Genomic DNA, 27,678 nt, shown 5'->3' on the forward strand with positions numbered 1-27,678 from the left:
ATTAATGTACACTGAGTTAAGGCAACCAATTAATTTTGCCGACTCACTACAACACCGCCAAAAATGATATAATAATTTTTTTAAGACTGCACATCACAATGCATGTGAGTGCATAGGGGTGCCATTTTAATAAATGAATTGAATAGGGACCTGCTTCTAGTGGAAATGTGTAAACTAAATAAAAAACGGATTAATTGACTGACTAATTATACATTCGCTCCTTACTAATTTAATCTTTCTTTTTTTTTCTATTCCAAAAGCTTTAATTTCGAAAGCTTTATCCACTCCTGGTAAGTGACTTTTATAGAAAACACGTTTTTATAGCCAAGGTAATATACAATGTATACAGCTGTTCATTTATGTTGTACAGTTTGAGATGTAAAAAAAAATGAGTTTCTATTAACCACTTGCTGACCGCCGCACGACTATTTACGTCGGCGGTCAGCTAGCCTGTGAGGGTCTTGGGAGCAAGCGCGCGCCGCCGGAGGCGCGCTCACGCTCCCGCGTGGTCACGGACCCCCCGCGCATGTGCCCGGCGGACCCGATGTCCGCCGATCACTCGCAATCGTCCGTTAGACGGCTGATGTAAACAAGCCGCCTGTCATTCTCCCCTGTGTAGGAATGGTGATCATATGGTTCTACTATGTAGGACCGTTGATCACTGTTCCTACACCTCAAGCCACAGCCAATCACAGTTAGAATCACGCCCCTAGGGACACACATAACCCCTCCCTCTAAAAAAAGTTAACCCCTTCACTGCCAGTGTCATTTTACAGTAATAGTGCATATGTATAGCACTGATTACTGTAGTAATGTCACTGGTAACCCCAAAAGTGTCAAAAATGTCAGTCAAGGGTCCGATCTGTCCGCCACAATGTCACAGTCCCGCAAAAAAAATCGCAGATCGCCGCCATTACGCGTTAAAAAAAACAACAAAAATGACAAAAATCTTTCCCTTTGTTAGTAAACGCAATAACTTTTGCGCAAACCAATCAAAATACGCTTTTTGCGATTTTTTTTTTTTTTTTTTTTTACCAAACATATGGTAAAAAAAAAATTGGCCCAAAATGTTAAAAAATTTAGATTTTTACTTTTTTGGGGGGGGGGGGGAATTTCATATAAAAAAAATTGAAAAATATTGTTATTTTTGCAAAATTGACGCTGTTTTTTTGTTTATAGTGCAAAAAGTAAAAATCGCACAGGTGATCAAATACCACCAAAATAAAGCTCTGTTTGTGGGAAAAAAGGGACGTCAAATTCATTTAGGTACAGCATCGCACGACCGCGCAATTGTCCGTTAAAGTCACGCAGTGCCAAATCGCAAAATAGGCCCTGGTCAGGAAGGGGGTAAAATCTTCCGGGGCTTAAGTGGTTAAAGTAATTGTAAAGTCTTGTTTTGTTTTTTCCTATAAAAATAAATAACAAACATGTTATACTTACCTCCTCCGTGCAGTGGTTTTGCACAAAGCAGTCCACATCCTCCTCGTCTCGGGTCCCTCTTGCTCTGGGGGCACCCAAGCCGAGTCACAGCACCCTGTGTCTATTCAGACACAGAGCCATGACCCAGCCCCGCCTCCTCTCTCTCCTGATTTGCTAGCTGCTTTTGATTGACAGCAGTGGCAGCCAATAGCTCCGTTGCTGTGTCTCAGCCAATCAGAAGGGAGAATCTTGGACAGCTGAGCCAGAGTGAGTGACCTCAGGTAAGTGTTGGGGGGGGGCAGGCTGAGGGGGGCATAGAATGCATTAAGATAAAAAAAAAACCTTCCTGACTTTACAACTCCTTTAATTAAAACATGGACTGAAAAAATAAATAAATAAAACATGGACTGAGAAAGTATGGAGGCTCCCAATGCTGCACTCCTGTTTAATGTATTCATTCCTTGGCTGCTATCCTGAGCCAGTGGCTTCAGCTCTTTCTCTTGGAACAAAGCAGAAGGAGCTTTGACATTACTCTGATGTTCCGGATCTGAATGCTTGTTCCTGTTTGTCTCTTAGAAGGCAGTCAAGCAACTGCAATTTTTAGAAGGTCAGCAATGACAAGCTTTGTCATTGTGAAAGTGTAGTGTATTTTCAGTAAGTGAATATATTGGGTTTGATTTACTAAAACTGGAGCATACAAAATCTGATGCAGCTCTGCATAGAAACCAGAGATGTATAGTAACTAAGTAGAACTACTTCACTACTGTACTTAATTACCGAAAGGCGGTATCTGTACTTTCCTAGAGTAGAATTTTTTTCTCCTACTTCCACTTTTACTTCACTACATTTTTTCAATGATTTCAATACTTCTACTCCGATATTTTTTTTTGTGCTGCATAGTTACTCGTTACAATTATAAAAATTACCACTGCCAGAACAGTAGATGGCAGGTTTCATGAAGCTCAAAACATGTGTATTATCAGCGCAAACTAAAATAAATGCTACTGTATGTATGAATAAAAGCTGCATTTGAAATAATAAAAAACAATATGATGTTCAAACTTTTGACTTCTTTCTTTAATAACTACATAACACAGTACTTGTACTTTTACTTTCAGTACTTGAGTAGCAATTATTTTTTTCAAAACTACTGGTACTTTTACTTTCAGTACTTGAGTAGCAAAATTTTAAAAAAAACTACTTGCAATACTTAAGTACAAAAAATGTTGAATACTTTAGTACTTCTACTCAAGTCACTTTTTGATCGAGCACTTCCGCTTCTACTCAAGTCACTTTTTGATCAAGCACTTGTACTTTTACTCAAGTATGGGTTTTGAGTACTTTATACAACTCTGATAGAAACCAATCAGCTTCCAGTTTGTTTTTGTCAAAGCTTAATTGAGCTAGCGAAAGTTAGAATCTGATTGGCTACCATGCACAGCTGCACTCTGCAGTTTTAGTAAATCAACCCCATTTTGTTATTGTAGTATTCACCTTAAAGCAACTTAAATGTGACTTTTACATGCCTCTTTAATGTTTTTTCCTACAATTTTAACTATAGAGATTTTTAGAATAGCCACTAGAGGGCACTTTCAGTTTAAATCTGAATTGTAATCATCTACAAAAATGCCATGTATCACAACTGGATGAGGTTTTTGTTTCTCAATATGTCCCTCCCCCTTTTGATCAAAGAAGAAATATAATATAGCGAGATCTGTAAAGTGTGTAATAGGCAATCAACAAAGAGCACTATATACTGTATATAAAAATTGTGCTGCGCTAAATAAAAAACAATGATCAAAATTCATGTTTCAAACCTAAACCATAAATACTAGGGCATGGAAGAAGTCATATTTGACGAAACACGTAAGGTGGAGCTACGTGCTGACATCATTGCGTCACCGGAGGTAACAGTGCAATGGCTCTGTTTGCTGGCCAAATTAGTTCCTTTATTGCGCAATAGATCCGTCATATGTGTAAGGGCATTTTAATTATAATAAAAGCTTTAATAAGGATTTTACACTGTGGAGTGTTTGCTTTGTCATTCCTTTCTGAGAGCCAGGCAGATGTCAACCAGAAGAGTATGCTAGCAAGCAGTAATGGTGCAGGCTGAATGAATTTCCAGGCATATAAGGAAGGAAATTTCCTCCAAGGAGGTCACAAAGGACACACCTGTTGATGAAAAGAAATAGCTGATTTCATTAAAAACACCTCAAAATAGAAAAATGATAAATTTCAGTGCAATCACCTTAACCACACCAATAAAAAATATTTAAAAATACAATGTTGCCTAAACCCGGTAGCAGCCGCTGCACAAGCATATGTCCATACAGACAAACACACACTGTAAAATGAGCAATTGGGATTAGTATGTGTCCAAATACGAACAAGTCACTATTCAGTTATGGAACCCACTATTTACTGAGTAAGGCTCTCGTTAAACAGTGGAGTGCAGTAGTCTGGGTGTCAGACAACAGCGGATGTGTATTAGGGAGAGCACTCAATGAAGGGCTAAGTCCAGTAGCAACCGAGGACATAGGGTACATTAGGGAACAATGAGCTCCTGCCAAGGATGAGATCTCAAGTGTAGGTGGAATAGAACAATTCATTGTCAGCCAGGAATTGTAATGAGGTGACTGGAGCTTATAGCTGTGCCGAGCATGGATGTCTGTAGAGAAATGTACAAAGTATGCGGAATATACAATATATGCAAAGTATGCGGAAGGGGAACTAAGCCCCGCTCACCACCCTTCGCTGATGCCTCCTGGGACAGACCGGACCCACACACTATTTGGTCTCTTTCAGCCTCAACCTCCAAAATTCTGGCAGTGCAAGTTTCTAATCGGATCATTCAATTTATCCTTAATCAGCTGCTCGTGTGCAGGATGGCTGCTTCCAGGTTGTCGTCACAAGCATGATGACGACACGCTGATTTGTTTCGTTAGCCACTAGACGCTAACTTCCTCAGAGCTGGTAGGGAAATGCAATTCACCATTTAAATATCTTCATACTGATGTCATATTAAGCCTTACCACTAGATGTCATGCATTCAACCTACCCTGTTCATTCATCACAAAAAAGTTTAAAGTAAAAGCAATACCACTGGGTGCAAATTACCCACAATTGTCAAAAATGTCATCCATTATATTGCACAGGAAATATCTGAATGGAACCCCTATTCCTCCCGCTCCCAGCTCTGAGGAAGTTAGCGTCTATTGGCTAACGAAACGCATCAGCGTGTCGTCGTCACGCTTCTGACGACAACCCTGAAGCAGCAATCCTGCACACGAGCAGCCGATGAATGAAGAATAGAATAGAATAGAATGATCTGAAACTTGCACTGCCGGAATTCTGGAGGTTGACGCCGAAAGAGACCAAATAGTGTGTGGGTCCGGTCTGTCCCAGCAGTGTGTGGGTCTGTATGCTTGTGCAGGGGCTGCTACCGGGTTTAGACAACGTTGTCTTTTTAATATTTTTTACTGGTGTGGTTAAGGTGATTGCATGGCAATTTATAATTTTTCTATTTTGAGGTGTGTTAATGAAATCAGCTATTCCTTTTCATTAACCGATGTGTCCTTTGTGACCTCCTTGGTGGAAATCTTCTTCCTTATATGCCTGGCATGTAGTCATGGACTGCACCATACTATTTAAGTATACAATATATCACAGGGACTGGTTGATAAGCTGTAATCTGTGCACTTGCGGTTGATCCGAGATTACCTTTTGATTTAATTATTGAATGAATTTCAATTTCACATGCTCTCCATGACTTCTTTTTAGTTAGAGAGCCATTTAATGCTGGTAAAGCCTCCATCTGTACCTTTTGAGGTGGTGGTATAGTTACACGGATAACAGGAACCAGTGCTGGTGGTGGAACACACCATTTATCTGGAATTTGAACACATTGTAGACTTTTCTTTTCATGTGGACTTAATACTTCATGATTTGGATGTTTAATTTCGTTTATTTTAAAAATGTTTATTTACTCATGTGCATTAACTAGTTATCTACATGGTATTTATGGTTTTGGATTAACACATTATTTTTGATGATTCGTTTTTATTTGGGGCAATACAATTTTTATATGTTTGATTTATATGATAAATAGCTCATAGTGTGGTTGTAGCTTTTTCACTTTTTGAACACATCACAGTTTTCTTTTTTTTTTTTCTTTGTTGTTATAACAAAGAACACTATATTTCATATATAGTCCATATATTAAATCTTGATAAGGAACAGGGAGATTATCCAATATCTGAAGATGGTTTCAAATTCATCAAATGTCCCACTTATCACCGACTGCAGCTCCTTGATTAAACTCTTGGGAAAAATCCAGCTGATACAGAAGATAAGAGCAGATACAGGGTGCAAGAGGGTGTTAGTGGTATCAGAAACTTTAATGAGAATTAAAAGGCATAGCCCACTCACAAGAAAATGTAGATTAAACAATGAAGAAAGAGATCCAGAGCCTGTGCAGAGAGCTAGCTGCAGTTTAGATATTAACACCGCCAAGCTATCATGTCAAGCCAGCACTGACTCCCTGAGTCACAGGAGAACTGAAGAAGTTCAGTCAGGAGAGGATCAGCCTGGAGGTACACATGAAGGGAAAGGGGTCGAGCCAGCAAAGCGTTTCAAAGTGGTCAAGCTCCTTTCCCAAGCCTTATTGTGCAATGTGGTTCCACCTGCTGATGACTGCATCACTAGAGTACCGCTGGCCAGCCAAATCCAAGTCCAGGCCTTAGGAAAGAACAAAGGTTTAATTTTGCCAATCCAAGGGACCCAAATCCAAGATTTTCATTTTTTTAATCCCAACTGGTTGCTCCTGACGTTTCAAAACAAATACAAGTGAAATCTTGAACAATCAGAAAAACTTTCCACTTTTTCTCTCAGAGTACCTTTATTTTTTAAAATAATTCATAATTAGATAAACTTATTTTAAATAATTGCTGGGGTTCTGTATTAAAGTAAACCTGTCATAAGGGAAATTTTTGATCTTCCCCTAAAAACCTGCCTGGATGTCATGCTTACTGATGTTAAGATTTAAGTCATTTATGTAGAACAAGTATAGTATATAATGTGATGTAGTAACATTACTTTCTTCTCTCTTGAACAGTTTCCCCGAAACCAGACGGTAAGTACTTTCTAATCTAAATAATTTACTACACTTGAACAGTTTTGCTACATCTGAAAAAAGGAACAGGCTTGTAGGCTCACCTACATGACCTGTGCGAAGCTCCACCAGCTGTCCTGATCCTGTCAAACGCGAATGCCATTTTTGGGCAATAGATGGCATTTGGCTTTAATCATAAGTCAAGAACTATGTGCCTTGTAGCAAAGTGAAACCCATTTTTAAGAGGTGTACAGAACAGGGTTTTCATACCAATAAAAGGTAATTGCAGAATTGCAGAGTCCAAAGTGGAGTTGATTTACTAAATGCAAAAAAAGCAGTTGCCCCAGAGCTTAGTAAATGAACAGAAGCTCTGCTGACCTCCATCATCCAATCATGTGCAAGCAAAAATGCAGGTTTTTTTATTTTTCCTTGTATGTGTTTGGGTATTCTTTGCAAAGTGAAGTTTTACCTCCTTTACTACGCTCTGGAGCAACTTTACTTGCAGAGTGCAAGTGCACATTGCAAAGTGCACAGTTTATTGACCTTTAGTAAATCAACCCTGTTATGTAGTCTGTTGTTAGGTTAAAGTGCCCAAATGTTCAAAATTAAACCCGGGGACACTCCAAAGGCCATGGCACGGGATAATGGCTACCATAGCTTCCCGAACCAGATGGCTGTGGCCAAATTGTGCCCAACAGTAGGAGGGGCTTAAAGTATTATTTTTGAATAAGACCTTCTACTCTGCTCTGGGTCAAGAGTACATAAGTGTTGTGCTGGGGTCTAGAGTGCCTAATTATTCACAGAGTACAGGGGTCACATGCGCATAATGTACAGAGTGCAGGGGTCAGGAGTGCGTAACGCACAGAGTGCAGTGATCTGGAGTAAGTAATGCACTAGTAAGTAATGCACAGTAAAGAGGTAGGAAGTACATTATGATGTCTGCTCTTAGGCAAAGGTGACCAGAATGAATTCAATGGACACCCTACAGGCCACAGCTGTGTTTAATGGGGTGGAGTGGGGTAGGGGAGTTTGTAGCATGCCACACTAGATGGTGGATGTGGTCTAATTGTGCAACAGCGGGGGGGGGGGGGGGATTTAAAGGGGTATGTTGAATAAAGCCAGAGCCTACTCTGCTCTAGGTTGAGTTCATACCTGGAGACTAAGGCTCCATGTACACGGGACGCTGGAAATGGCCGTTTAGGAGCAGTTGGGCGTTTTTTTCAGAAGCCCCTGAACCCATCTACATTTTATCTTATCTGTCCATGTACACAGGGTCGTTTACAGTCATTTGCAGGCAGTTGCGTTCAGGGACTGTTTTTAGAACGCAATTATTTGCGTTCGAACGTGTGTTTCCCAGTGTTTCAAATGCACAAACGCGTCCGAACGCGTCTGAACGCGTCTGAACGCGATGACCCGCGTTTAGCGTTCGCGTTTTTCCATTTTAAAGGGGAATAATTTTTAAGACCTCCAGGAACGCTTCTAAACGCAAACGCCCGCAAACGCTGCTAAACGCCCACTAAACGCGGGTACAAACGCGACTGAACGGACGTTTCAAACGTCCTAAAAATTCCAGCATTCAAAGGGACTTTTAACAACGTCCCGTGTACATGGAGCCTAATGGGACATACACACTATAAGATTTTCTGGAGACTTTTTCCTTTAGACTTACCAAAACCATATAATATGAGGTCAAACCTAAACACTTTCAATTTGTATGCAATCTGGCAGGCTCTTGCACTACATAGAAAAGGTAAATCTGAAGGAAATCTAACCACAAAAGTTGGATAGTGTGTATCCAGCTTTAGGGTCTGGTAGGTGGATTGGTCGGGTATAACTAGGTACATGGACAGGTCAGAAGGTGTGAGTAGAAAAGAGGGATCGGGGTGCAAAGGAGGAACAGAGGAAAGATTGGGCTACAGGAGACAGACAGAGGTAGGACAGGGGAGGGGGGGGGGTTGTAATAGAGGAACAGAAGGAGAATTGGGGTGCAATAGAGGGGGGTTGAGGTACAATAGAGAGATCATTCTGAGCCATGACACTTTGTGTGAATTATGTACTTGTTATATTTGCAGTACCTAGCACATATTGCTTTTTCATTTCATATTCTTTGCACATATTATAGTTCTTGTTTTATGATTTTAATTGGGTTCTATGCAAAACATAAACACATGCAGTATATTTTAATTATAAGACAAAAACAACACAGACATACGGTATAAATAATGACATTTATTCAGCTCTTGAATTGGCCATTTACCAATCAGGGACAAATGATAGGTAGACTTGGACTTGATGTGCCTGCCACTGTGATATGTGGGGAAGATCTGTAGAATCAAGCAAGCTCCAAATGAAACAGAAAGGGTTACTAATTTCATTGACATCAGAACAGTCACACTTCCCCTGCCCAATTCTGTCCGGCCTGTCTAGGTACTGTTTCTGATCTTCAGCCCTCCCTCCACTCCTTCCTCCAGGCAGTGAGGTCACTAGGTTTGAAAACATACAGAATGGAGATAATACTATTCAAATCAGAGAGCCACTTTAGTTATACTTTAAAGTATTTTTTAAATGTGAGTTTCGCCTTTCACATACTGCTTCCATGTTTTTTTTTATAATATTAACTTTAGAGATTTGTAGAGTAAGCACTAGAGGGAGCTGTTAGTATAAAGCCAAATTGTAATTATCTTTAAAATGTATTGCAGCTTGAGGAGGTTTTTGTTACTGAAAATGTACTCCCCATGTTAATGGTTTACCTTATACTGCCTTTTTTTCCTAAAGAATTGGCTCATTGCAAACTGTCTGACTACAGAATGATTAACATGCATTGGTCTAGGGGAGGATTTAAAAAAATATTCTTTGTTGTATCAGTCCCTCTACTATATATGACAGCCATTGGCCAATAATCTGGCTGGCTAGCTAGTTTGCCAACTCTGCATCAGTATACATAGGACCAAAGAATAGAAAACTAGGGAACACTGTCATCCTATTCTGCTTCAGTTTTTAGGTGTTCAAACCCAAAATGAGTAGACTAAATACAGAAAACTGTCCCAGCCATGGAAATGCACAGGCTGTGCAGATGACATCATTAGAAAAAAGAACAATCTCAAAAATAAGCTTTTAATTAAAATACACACTTACAATTAATTAGTAGGACTCCAGCCATTGCTACTTAATACTAAAAAAAAATATATATATTTTCTTCCAATGAAGAAAACACACACCCTGATCTCCCTTATGTTACTTAAACCCCCCTAAGCTGTCTATATACCTATAGATTTCCTTCAGCCAGCCTGCAGACTGAATTAAAGAAATCCATCAGATTTCTCCAGCCACACTAACATGGATGGAGGAACCCCCCCCTGCTGGGCTATTGTATTCTGATAGCCAAGCCGTCATCTAATTGCATGTAGGCACTGTTCAGCTGACAACTTTTCACCAAGCTTCTTAAACTAAAGCCAATGGAATAATAAACTTTTGTCAAATGGAATGGTGATGGTAGGGCCATACACTGCTCAAATTTCAGCTAAACCAGCAGGAATCGGCTAAAATTCACACAGTATATGATTTACTTTAGTCTGATTGCTCTTTTCCAGGTGATCCGGAAAGATAAAAAAAATACTACCCAGTGGTTTTCAAAGTTAGAGTTTCCAAGTCACTGCAACCAGCTCCAGTGTTCTTCTTCAGCCCAGGCTATAAGCAGGCCCTTGGCATCCTCAAATAGAAGGCAGGGCTAGTAGTTCTGCATTGTACATAGAGGTGGCAAGACTGCAACCATGGTGCCTTTGGGAGGAGGAGGCAGAGGGCTGATTGTCTGTATGGAGGCAGCCTGCTAGGAGCAGGAATGAGATAAGTATTACTCCACCCCAGACAAGAATTTTTTTAACATTTGCAGTGTAGGGGAGCTTAGCTATACTCTATAGGGGAGGTGGGAAGGCTCCCCTAATGTATGTTATTACCCCTGTGTTTATTTTCTTTATGCTCATTTGGAAAGGTGTGCAAGATACTGTTTCTAAATTTGCTAAAAAAAAAGTTTTTGCTTTAGATGCATTTTAATAAAAGCTGACTTCACAGAGTCTCTGAGGTTACACTGGCCGGCAGAGAGACTGTGATGGCAGCCCTGTGAGTATTAGGCTTTTGTGGAGTGCTGGCTATACTAGGGTTTTGTTTTAATGCAATGTAGTAACCATACGTTCTTCTCTCTTGAACAGTAACCAACCATAAACCCAGTAAGTACTTTCTAATCTAAATGATTTACTACATTTGAACAATGTTTTTCTACATTTGAACAAAGTAACAGGCACGCGGGTTCAACAGTGATGCCCAACATAACCATAGACATTACCTGCATTTCCCTGACTTTGGTGCTAAGCTCCACTGCCCTCACCTTTTCATGTGTGCTGCCCTTATTAGTCAATAGGGCCCACAGGCTAAGGTGATCAGATTTTCCAAATAAAATCCAGGGACACCCTACAATCCACGCCGACTTTAACCTCCCTGGCGGTATGATTCTTTTGGATTTTAGGTGCTGAAAGCGGTACCATTATTTTGCATGTAATTCTTGTGAATGAGCAGCCCAAACCAACTGTATACATTATATATATATATATATATATATATATATATATATATTTTATGTAAATATATATACAGTATATATATATATATATATACACACGTATATATATATATATATATATATATATATATACATAATTCTTGTGAATGAGCAGCCCAAACCAACTGTATACATATTATATATATATATATATATATATATATATATATATATATATATATATATATATATATATATATATAATATGTATACAGTTGGTTTGGGCTGCTCATTCACAAGAATTATGTATATATATATATATATATATATATATATATATATATATATACGTGTGTATATATATATATATACTGTATATATATTTACATAAAAAGTACAGTAAAACTGCAGGAAAGGGCACTGGGGGGCAATGTAATGTGAATTTTTTTTATTTTGAATGATATCAGTGTGTTTGGTGTGTTTTACATTTGAATTTGCCGCCGGTTCCACCCCCCGGCGGACGTCACGTCGCCGGAGACGGAAGCCGGGGCTCGCAGACGATCGGGAGGAAGCTCCGCCGCCGCACACCGCCGGGATACTTCGCTGGATCCCGGAGAAAAGGTAAGTAAAACCTCCTCCAGCATCCAGCGATCTTCCTAGTTACCGCTTTTTGCTCTAAAATCTTACCCCGAGTCACACTCGGGAATACCGCTAGGAAGGTTAAATAGGGTGGGTTAGGGGCAGGAGTAATAGGAGCATGCATAGAGTGCAACATCAGATGGTGGGTGTTTAAGGGGTGTGCCTAAATAAAACCTGAGCCTACTCCACTTTGGTTCAAGGTATAAGAAGGTAGGTGGATAGGTCAAGTATTAGAAGGTATTTGATAGACACGTGCATGATGAAAAAATTAGTTTTGTTTCATTTAGGCTCCTTTTACACAAGCGGCGTGCCCGACCGAGTCCGTTGTGCTCAGCGGGGGATTGATCTGCCGATCCCCATTGAGCAGGCGGATGACATCTCCGTTTCCGCTCTGTGCGCAGAGACGGAGCTGTCAGAGGCTCGCTCTCCTCTATGGGAGATTGGATGAGAACAGATTGCCTGTCCGTTCTCATCCGATTTTATCCGATCCGGTCCTCCAGACGGATGGAAAATAGGGTTTACATCCATCCAGATTTCACAGACAGGATCGGATCGGATAGCAGTGGGTGTCAGCGGAGATGTTTCCGCTGACATCCGCCACTCCATAGGGCTGCATGGAGCATTCGATCTGGTCTGCCTGAAAAACTGACAGGCGGATCAGATCGGAAAGCCCGTGTGAAAGGAGCCTTAGATTCATTAATCTAGTTAATTAATTTCATTAAATTCAGTTGATTCGTTCAATTCTCATTCGGAACTTATATTTTTCGATTTTTTCTATTCCAAATGTTCTAATCCATAAATTTATAATCAGTCAAATCGAAAACTTTTTTTTTTTCAATTCAAATGCGGCAAACTGAACAAACAAAAGAAAAATCTTCATTAAATGATTACAATGACTCTTTAAATCATGTTTGGCTTAACAAGAACAGCATTATTTTGAAATGGTACTCTAATAACACGCATAGTCTGATTTCAGAAATATGTTTACTGTTCGAATTCGACTGGAATTCGATGTAAAATTGGATTCAAATTTCAATTCGAATTTCCAAAATTTGGACAAATTTTATTTAGTTATTCGAAGCATTCGGTAAACGTAGTTTATACTGCAATTCGGGTATTCGAATATATCCGAATAACAAAAAATGTATTTGGAACGAAACGAACCACACATGTCTAGTATTTGAGCAGGTCAGGTATGAAGAGATAGATACAAAGGGGGGACTAGGGTACAGGAGGGGGTGGAGGAGAGAGTGGGGTGCAGTATAGGGGGAGAGAGGTATGATTATGGGGTATAATAGAGGGACAGATAGAGGATTGGGGTATAATAGAGGGAGAGAGGATGGATTGGGTTCTAATTTAGGAAATTATAGAGGAAAGATTAGGGGTACAATAGAGGGGCAGTTAGGGTACAATAGAGAGACAGTTTGGAACCATAACAATTTCACAGTTTATAGTGAAACACAATAGTAGCACAATTTGTTTTTTAAAAGAACATTAGTGACATGTTAGATAATTTCATCCCTGTCTGAATTATGTGAGCTGTACATGATGTTATACTTGCAGCATCTAGCGCATATTGCTTTTTCATTTCATATTCCTTGCACACATTATAGTTCTTGTTTATTTTTATTATTTTAATTGGGTTCTGTCCAAAACATAATCACATACATTATATTAATTATAAGGCAAACATGACATAGAAACATGAATGACAACATGCAATCAGCTCTTCAATTGACTATATACAAATCTGGGACAAATGATAGGTAGTGTAATGTTCCGGTACCTATGGTACCCTTGTTCCTATATTTCTCCTCTCTTTGCGTCCCATCTTGTATAACAAAGGACGCATACACCTTTAAGAACGGATGACATCACTGCCGAGCGCCGCTATGAGCGGCTATTTCAATCGCCGGTTTGCTCTCACTCATCGCTCGTTCAAACCCACATGTTCATCGCACCTACGCCTGAGAAGTCGGAGCTGCTGACATACCTTCCTTGCTGAACTAAAGCCGGAAACCTCGCTGGTGATCCGTATCCCGCTACGGGATCACCCCTCTCCAATGGACACTGTTATTCCTAACCTATCTAAGTGATAAGTACCCCGCAGGGGATTCTTACTAACCAATCTCCTACTGTCATCTACTGCAATTACCAAGACTATCTATATCTATCTATTTACTATCATCTGCATAAGACTGTTAGCTCTTGGGACTACCTTGAACTATCCTTGCACTAGGTTACTCTGTCTAAAGTATACTCCATCTGTGTCCTCTTACCATCTGCACTATACTTGACACCAGAACCTATCTGCTTACCATCACCTGCAACTCTCCTATACTACTTCTAGTGCTCACCATACAATAGCCTGTCTCTCATCTATATATCCTCATATACTCTATCCCTCCATTTAAACATCTACTAATATATATATAGTATATATAAGGCTGTACACGGTGATGAAGTCCTGAGAGTTGGATATGTTGTTCAACAGATTCTCTACAAGGCTACTGAGTGTAATAATTCTGCAGCTGTAAATCCATCCACAAACAAAAACGCATGAGCGTTACAGATTGAACGAGCCTTTAAAAAAAATATGGATTCAGCAGAATTATCCACTCATGTACTACAATTAAAACAACAAGTAGATGCATTGATCCATGCGCTTACAGAGGTAAAAAATGACAATCAAACCTTGAGACAGCAGCTTGGCCGTCTCACACAGCCTCCTGCTGCTCAGCCCCGTGAGCCTAAAATAAACCCTCCTATAGTGTTTTCTGGTGATCGGAGCAAATTCCGTGAATTTAAAAACGCATGTCAATTGTTTTTTTTGTTAAAACCTCTAACCTACACCACTGATCAAATTAAGGTTTGTACCATCATCTCCTATTTAACGGGTGAACCCCGGGCCTGGGCAGATGCTCTCTTTGAAAAGGATGATCCACTCCTTAATTCTTATCCCTTGTTTCTGGCACAACTTGCTGCTTTATATGAAGACCCCAACAAGCAGAGTACCGCTGACACCCAGTTACGGGCCCTAAAACAAGGAAGGAGACCTGTTGAAGATTTCGTGGCGAATTTTAAAAGATGGTCCCCTGATTCAGGGTGGAACGACACATCTTTGCGAACGCAGTTTAGACTCGGCCTATCTGAGGCCGTTAAAGACGAGCTCGCCCGAGCGGATTTACCTGGCACTCTAGAGGGACTGATCCAGACCAGTATCAATATTGACAGACGATTACGAGAAAGAACGGCTGAGAAGATGGGCTCACCATTTTCCAGTCCTTCTCGGATGTTGCCTGCTGACCCTACTCCTATGGAAGTAGGAATGATACGTCCACCTCTGACCCTTTCTGAACGTGCCAGGAGGAAAACCGAACATCTTTGCATGTACTGCGCATCCCCGAATCATTTGGTAAACGACTGTCCTCTTGTCCGCAGAAAAGAGGGTGAGTGTTCAAATGTCTTGCTAGGGGGACTCACAACTTCCTTTTCTAATCCTTATCTTTTTGTTCAATTAACATTGCAGTGGGACCAAACTAGGATCACCACCAAGGCTATGATTGACACAGGATCTTGTGGAAACTACATTGACATTTGTTTTGTCTCCCTTAATAAAATACCTATTGTTTCAAAACCCAAACCTGTCTCCGTTATTTTTATTAACGGTTCCCCTTTATCCTCTGGTCCTATCACCAGTCAGACACAGGCACTTCTTGTAACTGCTGACGAGTCTCATGTGGAGACCACCACCTTTGATGTATTAACTTCGCCACATTTTCCAATCATTTTGGGACTTCCCTGGTTACACATACATCAACCAATCATCGATTGGAAAACAAGAACGTTAACCTTCTCTTCTCACTATTGCGAGACGACGTGTAACCTCCCCACACATGATAGGATCCTGTCTGTACTGCCAGATGACATTATTCCTAAATGTTATCAAGATTTATCGGAGGTTTTCCTCGAGAAAAACGCTCAAATGCTACCTCCTCATAGGGACTATGATTGTTGTATCGATCTGCTCCCTAATAGCAAGTTGCCTTACGGACATGTATATCCTCTCTCACAGGATGAACTCTCTCACCTTAAGGAGTATCTGGATGAAAACTTGGCAAAAGGATTCATCCGACCTTCTACTTCCTCCACTGCTGCTGGGCTTCTCTTTGTCCGCAATAAGGACTCTAGCCTTAGGCCTATCATTGATTTCAGACAACTAAATGCCATCACAATAAAGGATCGTTATCCTTTACCTCTTATCCCTGAACTTATCGAACAGGTGCATGGGGCTTCTTTCTTTTCAAAATTGGACCTAAAAGGGGCATACAATTTAATTCGAATCCGCAAAGGGGATGAATGGAAGACGGCATTCAGAACCAGATACGGACTGTTTGAGTACCTTGTAATGCCATTTGGGCTATTTAATGCCCCCGCAGCCTTCCAACGTTTTATAAACGAGATATTCCGAGACTTGCTTGATGTTTGTGTGGTAGTATATTTGGACGATATACTTATCTATTCTCATTCCTTACCTGAGCACATAAAACATGTGAGACTTGTGTTGTCAAGACTACTTGCACATAACTTATATGTTAAAGCAAAGAAATGTCTGTTTCATAAAGAGGAGGTACTATTCCTAGGATATATTATATCTAAAAGTGGAATCAAAATGGACATGAGCAAAATATCCTGCATTCTGGATTGGCCTGTGCCAACCACTCGCAAAGCATTACAAAGGTTCCTAGGATTCTCTAATTACTATAGGAAATTCATTAAAAACTTCTCTGCGATTGTGAAACCTCTCACACAACTTACAAGCACGAAGAGACCATTTAATTGGTCAAAAGAAGCAAATGAAGCATTCTCTCTGCTGAAATCAAGCTTTACTACTGCCCCCATACTATGCCATCCAGACCCATCCCTTCAATACATCTTGGAGGTAGATGCGTCTAATATGGCAGTAGGAGCAGTTCTCTCACAACGACCAACAAACACCTCACCTCTTCACCCAGTTGCTTTCTTTTCAAAGTCATTAAGTAGCCCCGAGGTGAACTACCCAGTAGGTGAGAAGGAGTTATTAGCCATAAAACTGGCATTAGAGAATTGGAGACACCTACTTGAGGGCACTCAATTGCCAATTCTGATATATACTGATCACAAAAACCTCCAATACCTTCAGACTAATAGAACTCTTTCCCACCGGCAGGTACGGTGGTCGTTATTCTTTCTGAGATTTAATTTTTTAGTAACTTACACGCCCGCAGACAAAAATAAAAAAGCGGATGCACTCTCACGACTAGCCGAGAAAGATTGCACTGAGGTTCCCTCAGTTCCTATAATACCACTTGAACGCATCATCGGAGTCGTTCGCTCACTCAAGGAGGAGATTTTGCACAGCATAGGGTTAGATTCACCTCCACCACAACTAACTACTGACGCAGAAGGCTTCCTCTACTACAACGATAAATTATACATACCCCCTACTATGCGAACCAAGATCTTAGAATTGTCGCATGATGTACCTATGGCAGGACATATGGGTATGACTAAAACTCTCAATCTACTCACTAGGCAGTTTTGGTGGCCAGACATGAAGACAACCGTAAAAAAGTTCGTTTCATCTTGTGATATCTGTGCAAGGTCTAAAATTGACAACACGAAACCATCAGGATTACTTTGTAGTTTACCGATACCCCAGGTTCCGTGGGAAGTGGTATCCTTAGATTTCATAGTGGAACTACCACCTTCCAAAGGATTCAACACCATCTTGGTATCAGTGGACCATCTGACCAAGATGGCACATTTCACCCCTATCCGAAAACTACCTTCATCCAAACAAACAGCGGAATTACTTGTGAAACATGTCTTTAAGTTACATGGTATTCCATAAACACTGCTGTCTGACCGTGGTTCACAATTCATCTCAAAGTTTTGGCTAGCTCTATGTCAGATACTGCGAATAGAGCGTAACCTTACTTCTGCCTACCACCCTCAGGCCAACGGACAGACAGAGAGAGTTAACCAGTGCATTAAACAGTACCTGCGTTGCTATACTTCGTATCTACAGGATGATTGGGCAGATCTCCTCCCACTGGCGGAATTCGCCTATAACAACGCTACTCATAGCACTACTAAGCAAAGTCCGTTTTACCTGAATTATGGGTTCCATCCCACACTCCTTCCTCCACGTATCTTACCATCAAGTAATCCAGTAGCATCTGATTATCTTGCCCAGATAAAGGATTCTCTGGGATTACTCAACAATACCATATCTCATGCTCATAGCCAACAAAAAAAATACTACGACCTCCGTAGGAAACCCTCTCCCCAATATGTCATTGGGGATCTTGTTTGGCTTTCTACAAAAAATCTGAGACTAAAGATGCCTAGTAAAAAACTTGGACCTCTATTTCTGGGACCTTTTCCAATAGAGAAGCTTATTGGAAAAGCTGCAGTTCAACTCACATTGCCAGTAGACCTCAAGATACATCCTGTCTTCCATGTGTCTCTACTAAAGCCCCATGTTCCTAACCAAGGAATAAGGCCTACTATCTCACCTCCACCTCCTGTACAAGTGGAGGGTGGAGAAGAATTTGAGATAAAAGAAATTTTGGATTTCCGTTTCAATAGAAGAAGACTCCAGTATCTTGTACGATGGAAGAATTATGGGCCCCAAGATGACACCTGGCTGGATACCTCCGATATCCATGCCCCTAGACTGATTCGCAATTTCCACTCGAAATATCCGGAAAAACCAGTTCTAAAGGCCTTCCGGAGCCGGCCTTAAGGGGGGGGGGGTACTGTAATGTTCCGGTACCTATGGTACCCTTGTTCCTATATTTCTCCTCTCTTTGCGTCCCATCTTGTATAACAAAGGACGCATACACCTTTAAGAACGGATGACATCACTGCCGAGCGCCGCTATGAGCGGCTATTTCAATCGCCGGTTTGCTCTCACTCATCGCTCGTTCAAACCCACATGTTCATCGCACCTACGCCTGAGAAGTCGGAGCTGCTGACATACCTTCCTTGCTGAACTAAAGCCGGAAACCTCGCTGGTGATCCGTATCCCGCTACGGGATCACCCCTCTCCAATGGACACTGTTATTCCTAACCTATCTAAGTGATAAGTACCCCGCAGGGGATTCTTACTAACCAATCTCCTACTGTCATCTACTGCAATTACCAAGACTATCTATATCTATCTATTTACTATCATCTGCATAAGACTGTTAGCTCTTGGGACTACCTTGAACTATCCTTGCACTAGGTTACTCTGTCTAAAGTATACTCCATCTGTGTCCTCTTACCATCTGCACTATACTTGACACCAGAACCTATCTGCTTACCATCACCTGCAACTCTCCTATACTACTTCTAGTGCTCACCATACAATAGCCTGTCTCTCATCTATATATCCTCATATACTCTATCCCTCCATTTAAACATCTACTAATATATATATAGTATATATAAGGCTGTACACGGTGATGAAGTCCTGAGAGTTGGATATGTTGTTCAACAGATTCTCTACAAGGCTACTGAGTGTAATAATTCTGCAGCTGTAAATCCATCCACAAACAAAAACGCATGAGCGTTACAGGTAGACTCGGAGTGAATGTGCCTGCTACTGTGATATGTGGGGAAGATCTGTGCAATCAAGGAAGCTCAGTCTAAATGGAACAGAAACTGATATCACTAACATGGCAGAAAAGAAAAAAGCCAAAAATAGGACTTTAAAGGTGTTATCTCTTAAAAAATGAACAAAACACTGTTAAAAAATTATTTTTTTTTGTATCCCAAACAGTATAAATTTTAAAATCATGTATAAAAACATAGATTTCAGCATACTGATATAGTGCTTTTTATAAAAGTTACGTTTCTGTTAAAAGACAAGTACGGGTTTAACAAAAAAATCAAAAACATTAAAGCCGGCCATAGATGGTTTGAATCTCAGCTGGTCACTGCTGCCAAGATTCAAACCATCTATAGTGTAGGGGAAACCCCAAAACTCATGGGTTTCAGTAACATTTTGACTGTTGAAGACAAATTTAAAAATATATTTATTTTAAAAACATGTAGGTAGAAAGACATGTTTGGAGAGCAATTCAGTCACATTACATTCTGTTGGTTTGAAAACAATTGCTCTATCTGCCTAAGTACTTGTATTACAATTTTTACATTCTGAAGTGGGTGGCTCCTAGCTAACTAAATTCTTTTGAAGTCCCATTTGAGTCTTTGGTGACATTCTTTGATATGCGGATGGTCATTCACATAGGCTTGAGATAGCAGATGAAGGCCTGGGCAACTGGTGTGAAACTGGTGGTCTCAGACAGTAAACAAGGAATATAGGATGTTAGACAATCTGCTTCACTACAAATATATTTTATATAAAATATATTTTGTTTATAGCTAAAATGGCTGTTCCCTTTTCCCCATCAATAGCCAGCTTTTTTTTTTTTTAACCCCGTACTTCTCTTTTAACAGAAACTTCATTTTAATAAAAAGTACTATATCAGTATGCTGATCCATCCATGGTCAGGATGATTGTACCCAATTTGATTATTGTACAACTTTGGTACAACCAGCATGTCAGTTTTTTACATGCAATTATTGCCAGTGCCTATAGCTAGTGCCACTAGCAATAGTGACTGTGTTCTCCCGACAGGGAAGGCTCCACGCATCCCCTACCAGAAGAACACAATAGCTCAGCAGGAGGAATTCTTCCATCAGCACTGACAGTGTTGCTAGTGGGATCAAGCGATTTTCTTTTTCTGCAAATGGGGTTGAGAGGCTGAGCCAGCTGCTGGTCTAGGCTTCAGGGCAGATCCCAACCATATTGTCAGAATCTTTCCAGAGCCTGGACCAGCTCTGTTACGAATGGCAACAGTGGGCTCTAGCCTGAGGCTGAAAACCTGTCCCAGAAGTGCAGAATAAACTGCACACCTGTGATCCATAGAAGTGTAGCTAAAAAAAGCTTTGGGCATACTACTACAGGGACACTAAAACTACAGCTCCTCTCCCCTTTATCCTCTCTTCTACTACAGAATCTTGGCAGCCTGCCAGCCATGTAATATAAATACATAGAAGATGGTTGTAAGCTGTTAGAAAATAACAGAAACCTGACTTTGGAGTCTCTGTTGTGATCTTTGAGGATGAATTACTTCTCAGAACATGCAGCTGGATAGCGTTGTGATATCTTGTTGTAACACTTTTGTTGATTGTTATACTCCAGGCTAACCACTAAATATATATATATATATATAAATATGTATGTAACGGGGTTTTGAGGGCGCCCCCTAGTGTCTTTGGGGTCCCTGAACCTAGTTAACTCACTATGCCTGACAGGCGGATCCTGAGCCTCCGCTATCTGGGAGCTGGGGTACATGTCTGCGGCAGTGCCTCCACCCAGTGGGGCATCCGGGGTAGGGATGTGGGGTCCCACTGGGAACATACTTGGTGCAATGAGACTGACACAGCCTAACTGGAACTAACTTTATATAGTAAGTAGCAAATGAACCAACATACATAGGAAAATACAATAGAGTAACACAGATAACAATGCAATGTGGATTTTCCTCACCCACCCACTAGCACACCTGCATCCCACCCCCTTATCTTCACCCTAGTGGCCGTTGGTGCACATAGGAGAGTTGGGGCCCTTATAAGTCCTGCTCCGCAGGGTCACTGAAGCAGCCTGAGCTGTGCAATGTCCACTCTGGACCTCAGAGTCTTTACTGTCAGTGAGGAGACAGGTGCCCTGTGGTGATACAGGGAGAGGCTTGGCTTACCCTCACAACGCAATTAATCAGGTCAGTCCGCTGCAGTCTCCTCTCACTGGATTCACCAGACGTCTGGACTCAGTGCTTGTCTTTGCCAGGGGTCCCTCTCTCAGCTGGTGTGGTCTTGGGTGAAGCAAGTTCTCTCAGCAGGATTCTATCTCTGTGCTGCAGTCTCTCCCAGCTAGTAGCATGTCCTTTCTCTGGCTCAGCAATCAGGTAACCTCTAGAAGTCTTCCAGGACCTGCGATGATGTCACAACCATGTGACTGAAAAGGCAGCAAGTCCTGTGATCAATGCTCAATGTTTTATTAACAGCATACTGAGTCCATCTGCCATCTACTGGGCATTTCAGATAATACAGCCTGTGTAACTCCAGAGGGTTACATATATATATATATATATATATATATATATATATATCTATGAAACGCAAATATTAGCTGTTTTACCTGCAAAAGGATTTGTGTTTCTGTTCATCCATGCCTGAGAATTACACAACTCTGCCACACAGCACTGACCTATTTGTCAATTTTTCTCTTCTGCACTGTGACTGGGTAGTGAAAGGAATAGCAGCTAGCTGATGAGCTTCTTTAAGTCATTCTGCTCTCCCCTCATATCAGCATGTCCCTTGTTAGCACGTGAGCACTGAAGCACAACTGTTTAGCTCCCTGTGCTGCTTCTCCCTCCCCTACCTGAGCTGTTCTGTACAGGAAATGCAAGAAGCTGATACCAAGTCTAGTCATATACTTGCACTGAATATACGTACACTGAAAATACATTTAAAGGTATAATAATTTTTACAGAGCTGCATTAATGTGTGTATTTTTCATCTATTTGGAGTTCACATGAAAAACAAAAAAAAACCTTTAAGGTTCATAGTCTGGGCACAGGTGCACTTTAAGGCAGATTTGGATTACCTTTATATAAGGCAACATTAACTTATATAGCTATCATTCTGCAACCTGGTTTCCTCTGAAGTATTGATTTGCCTATTTTGGACTTTGCCAACAATGAAGGGGAGTTGCAATTTTGTTTGAGTTTAGAAAAGATTCATGTGCACGGGAAACTCTTCCAGGTATCCAGCAGTCCTGGAATTGTCTGATAGAGGCTCCAGTGCTGGAATGGAGGGGTGGTAGAATATATGGGCTGTCCGAGAGGTGAATAAAATGACTCTTCTATTGTAAAGACCTTTTGTCTGAATTAGTATCAGTAACTTTGTGAGTGAGTGCAACATGGTGTGGCAGCAGTAACTATGCGGAATTCAAATGCAGTAAACAGAATTTGTATTGAAGACAAAGTTCAGTGATACAACAAGCCAGGGGGAAGGAGAACTGAGCATGTCTTAGATGTGCCGACAGTGTCTGTCTCAAAGGTTGGAATGTGACCTGGCCACTCTGTGCCCTAATGGGAGAATTTCAGGAATGAATGGCCTGTCCCTAGCTTGTCATGACTTGTCTGGAACCTTTCCCTACCACTATTCACTTTCCCTTTCAAACTAGAGGCCTGTCTCTACACTGCCCACTCACAAAATGTGTGCCAAGCCCGGGGGCCAGGGTCTTAAATAGACTCTGCCTGACCCAAGATGGCTGTCAGAGTCACATGGGGCATCCAGCATCCAACCAGATCGCTTACCAAGTAACCCAGGAAACCATAGAGGAGTATGTCCCTCCTGAATTCCTCTCCCTCTGCAATGCTGTGGCAGTTGAACAGCAAACAGTATTATAGAGTGACAGATATTGTCAAAGGCACCTAACTCTGATATATAGTTACATATCTATCTCATAACCATTTTGTTTTCTTACAGAAAAACCCACAGGAAGTACCAGTAGCCCAGGTAAACTTTTTTTTTCCAAATACAATGTAAAAATATTCATCACTAATGTTTCAAGCATTGACATACCTCCTTTAGATCTTTGTCCATCTGGCCAGTATGGTCACCTGCTGAATAAGCACCCTTCACAGACAGCTCAACTCTCCAATAAGACATGGCAGTTTAATCCAACTTAAGCTGGCCACAGATAGAGCAATTTTCTGGCCAGGAGAACATACACCAATTATTGTTAGCAGCTATAGCCGCTGGAAATAATCACATGAAAAATTTGACAGCCTTGTTGTACCTAAGTTGATCAATCAATCAACTTGAGTGCAATCAGCCTGCCCATACATGGTTTGAATCTAGGCCATTCCCTGCTGAATCGGCTGTGATTCAAACCGTCTATGGCCGGCTTTAGTTTTACTTGTTATAATAAAGTATAAGGGATGTTCACAGTAGTGTAAATAGATAGTAATCTTCTCCACCTTGTGCCTCTATGAAGGCTGATAACTAACTGAGGGGACAAGAGGAAGTAGGGAGGGATACAGAGATATATCTAAGGACTAAATCAACTAGTTTCAACATACAGGTAAACTGGAATAAAGTCAAATAGAACACAGTTGTAGCTACACTAAATTGACACTAGGGGGTTGGTTTACTACAACTGGAGAGTGAAAAATCTGGTGCAGCTCTGTTTATTGTAAAATCATACTTACCTAGGTGGATGCTGTATCTGAACCCCCCGCTGGCTTCTGGGCAGATCCCAACCATATTGTCAGAATCTTTCCAGAGCCTGGACCGGCTCTGTTACGAATGGCAACAGTGGGCTTTAGCCTTAGACTGAAAACCTGTCCCAGAAGTGCAGAATAAACTGCACACCTGTGATCCATAAAAGTATAGCTAAAAAAAGCTTTGGGCATACTACTACAGGGACACTAAGGGCTCTTTCACACGGGAGTTCCGTATGTCCGTTTTTCATCCCATCCGTTTGCGGATGAAAAACGGACATAATGTATCTCTATGTAAATACGGATGTCATCGGATGATCATCCTCTGACATCCGTTTTTTGTCAGTTCAGTTCAGTTTTTTTGAATGGAGGAGAACCCTATTTTTTCTTCCTTTCAAAAAACGTAACGTAAGCAAAAACGGATGTCAGTGGTGTCATCCGCAGACATCCGTATTTACATAGACATGCATTATGTCAGTTTTTCATCCGCAAATGGATGGGATGAAAAACGGACATACGGACCGGATGACACAAGTGTCATCCGTGTCCGTTACAAAAAAAAAAAAAGGACCTGATCGGGCAAAAAAAAAAAGGAACGCCCGTGTGAAAGAGCCCTAAAACTACAGCCCCTCTCCCCTTTATCCTCTCTTCTACTACAGAATCTTGGCAGCCTGCCAGCCATGCAATATAAATACATAGAAGATGGTTGTAAGCTGTTAGAAAGTAACAGAAACCTGACTTTGGAGTCTCTGTTCTGATCTTTGAGGATGAATTACTTCTCAGAACATGCAGCTGGATAGCATTGTGATATCTCTCTTCAATTAATTTTTATTTGGTTTTCACAAAAGGAAACAAGCATGTGGGAAACCTGATAAGTTACCATAAAATAATAAAATATAAAAAAAAAAAAAATATATAATAAAAATAATAAAAGGAGAAATAAAAAAGAAGGGGAAAAAGAAAAAAGAAAATATTGATATAATATGTTGATTACAATGCATTATGACATTATATGTAGCAAGAACAGGAGACAAAAATGTCCAATACTGTATACACTCAAGACCTAGGAGACTACCTAGGGAGTATATAGGAAATGCATAGGAGATACCTAAAAAAAAGAAAAAAAAATGCCAAGAAAGATACCAGGGGAAGCACCACCATGCTCTGAGTCACGCCATCCACCGGCCTCAATTTTTCCGTTAGACACTGTGAAAGTAGGGGCTTTGTTGCCAGAGAAGCCAAGCTGTATGAAATTTATTACTGCGAAACACTGAGTAGGCATATGCCTTTTCCAAAGAATAATGTTGGTTAACTAAACCTATTACCTCTATGTGGGAAGGGGCTATAGGTTGTTTCCAACATCTAGCGATTACCGTTTTGGCTGCTATCAATATGTGTATAAATACTGTTCTGATATCAAATGGTATATTTTCAATACCCAAAAATAGTAGCGCTATTGCGGGTTCAGGTTTGATCAGTATGCCCGAAACTTCAGAAAGTACTTCAAAGATTTTCCTCCAGAAACTAATAAGGCCTTTACAGGACCAGAATATATGAAAAATTGTGCCAGTTTGATCGCACTTACGCCAGCACAATGAATCATATTTAGGGTATATTAAAGACAGACGGTAGGGGGTCAGGTACCATCTAGTAACTATTTTCTGGAATTGTTCCCAGTGTGTTACGCATTGTGTTGCTTTATAAGAAATTCGTATCGCCCATCTCCATTGCTCGTTGGAGAAGGACAAACCGAGGTCTCTTTCCCATTTCATCATGTAGGATGATTTAAAAAAGATGAGTTTCTGCTGTAGTTGATTATAAAACACCGATATCCCTTTGAGCTTGGAATTTGGGTCTGTAAGATATTTCCAGAGTGGTTGAGGAATTTCAAGTTTAGGGAGTGGGTGTTTAGATATGAAGCTCACTATACTAATGTAAGCAAAAACAGCCTGGGGGGTAAGTGAAAATTCTCGTTGGAGGGCTGCAAAAGACTTAATATTATTTTGGTATAATTGTGTTACTGTGTCAATCCCTGCTGCCACCAATTTGTTAATATGGACACTAGGGAGCAGGATGCACATTGTCGATTGGGGTATGGGAACTGATATGTTATTTGGCTGTGGTTGTAACTGTAGTTGAGCAATTAGATGACGCCAGGACTGTAAAGAAGCTCTTATTGTTAACGGGAGGGTCTGAATTGTTATAGGTTTCCACATGTCTGCCAAAAGTAATGTATATAAATCCTGTGAATTAGATAGTGCGGCTTCGATCGAAGGCCACGGAAGGGATGTTTTATGGGTTCTATGGGTAAACCAATACTGTAGAGGGGCCAGACGAGATGCATGGTAATAGTCCTCAAGGCTTGGTAGTCCCAATCCACCAACTGATTTGTGTCGTATCGTATGTGAATATGCACACCTTGCACGTTTCCCCTGCCAAACGAAGGTGCGCAAGAGTTTGTTGAGCGAGTTAATATGGTGTTTAGGAATATGGGTCGGAAGGGCGCGAAAGATGTACAATATCTTGGGGAGACACGTCATTTTAAATGCAGCTATTCTTCCAGCCCATGATAGTTCCGTCTTCTTTAATCTATTAATATCATTGGAAATAGAAGTTATTAGTGATCGCAGGTTAAGTGTCTGTAGCCCTGAAGTCGGAAATGTCAAGGTTATACCCAAATATTGCAAAGCTTGGGGAGTCCATGTATAAGGTAGATTTTGCTTAAGATGGCTAAGTGCATGGCCCTGTATACCCATATTTAGGATGACTGATTTATCAAAATTAACCTTATAGTAGGAAATATTACTAAATGTCTGCAAAATATCATGGACAGCAGGTAAGGACACGATGGGGTTCGTCAGGCTCAAATTATGTCATCCGCAAAAAGCGTGATGGTATGTTGTAGGTGCTGAATTTTAAAGCCAGAGACCCTAGAATTTTGTCTTAACGTTTCCGCCAAGGGCTCGATCAATAAATTAAATATCAGAGGGGAAAGTGGGCAGCCCTGGCGCGTACCATTTAATATTGGAAAAGTTTTAGATAGGGTGCCCGCACAGAGCACTCTAGCGGTTGGAGATGTATATAAGCTCATAATAGCCGAAAAGATCGGTCCAATGAAACCAAACTTTTCCAATACTGCCCTCATATACCCCCAATGTACGTGATCAAACGCCTTCTCTGCATCTATAGATAAGAGCAGAGAAGGCGTTTTGGTGCGCTCTGCCTGATGGAGCAGGTTAATAACTCGCCTTGTAGCGTCAGGGGCCTGTCTCCCCTTGACGAACCCCATCTGGTCCTCCTTTATCAAAGTGGGCAGAATTAATGCGATCCTATTAGCTATAAGTTTAGCGTATAACTTAATATCACTGTTCAGAAGAGATATCGGTCTATAGCCAGCAGGATCAGTAGGAGATTTACCAACTTTAAGGATTGTAATTATATTAGCTTGTAACATTTCAGTGGGTAATATACCCAACTTAACCGTACTTGAGAAGAGATTCAACAGGTGGGATGCTAGTTGATCTTGCATGGACCTGAGATATTCATTTGTGAATCCATCAGGGCCTGGAGACTTATTTAAAGGCATAGTTGCAAGTGTATCAGTCACTTCTTTAATAGTGAATGGTCTGTTC

The 27,678-nt window shown here is 40.8% G+C and overlaps 1 protein-coding gene across 1 annotated transcript in view; it reads left to right on the forward strand.

The window, feature by feature from the left end:
- Positions 1-5,680: 5,680 nt before the first annotated feature.
- Positions 5,681-27,678, forward strand: part of ADGRE5 (adhesion G protein-coupled receptor E5) — a gene marked incomplete at its 5' end in the record, with an annotated part of 183,202 nt that continues 161,204 nt past the window's right edge. Inside the window, one exon of the mRNA XM_082256377.1 lies at positions 5,681-6,124. Coding sequence (XP_082112503.1) covers positions 5,681-6,124 — 444 coding nt within the window. The remainder of the gene's footprint in view (positions 6,125-27,678) is intronic.

The sequence above is a fragment of the Pelophylax lessonae genome (assembly GCF_965119305.1).
Source record: "Pelophylax lessonae genome assembly, chromosome: 4".
Classification (NCBI taxonomy): Eukaryota; Metazoa; Chordata; class Amphibia; order Anura; family Ranidae; genus Pelophylax; species Pelophylax lessonae.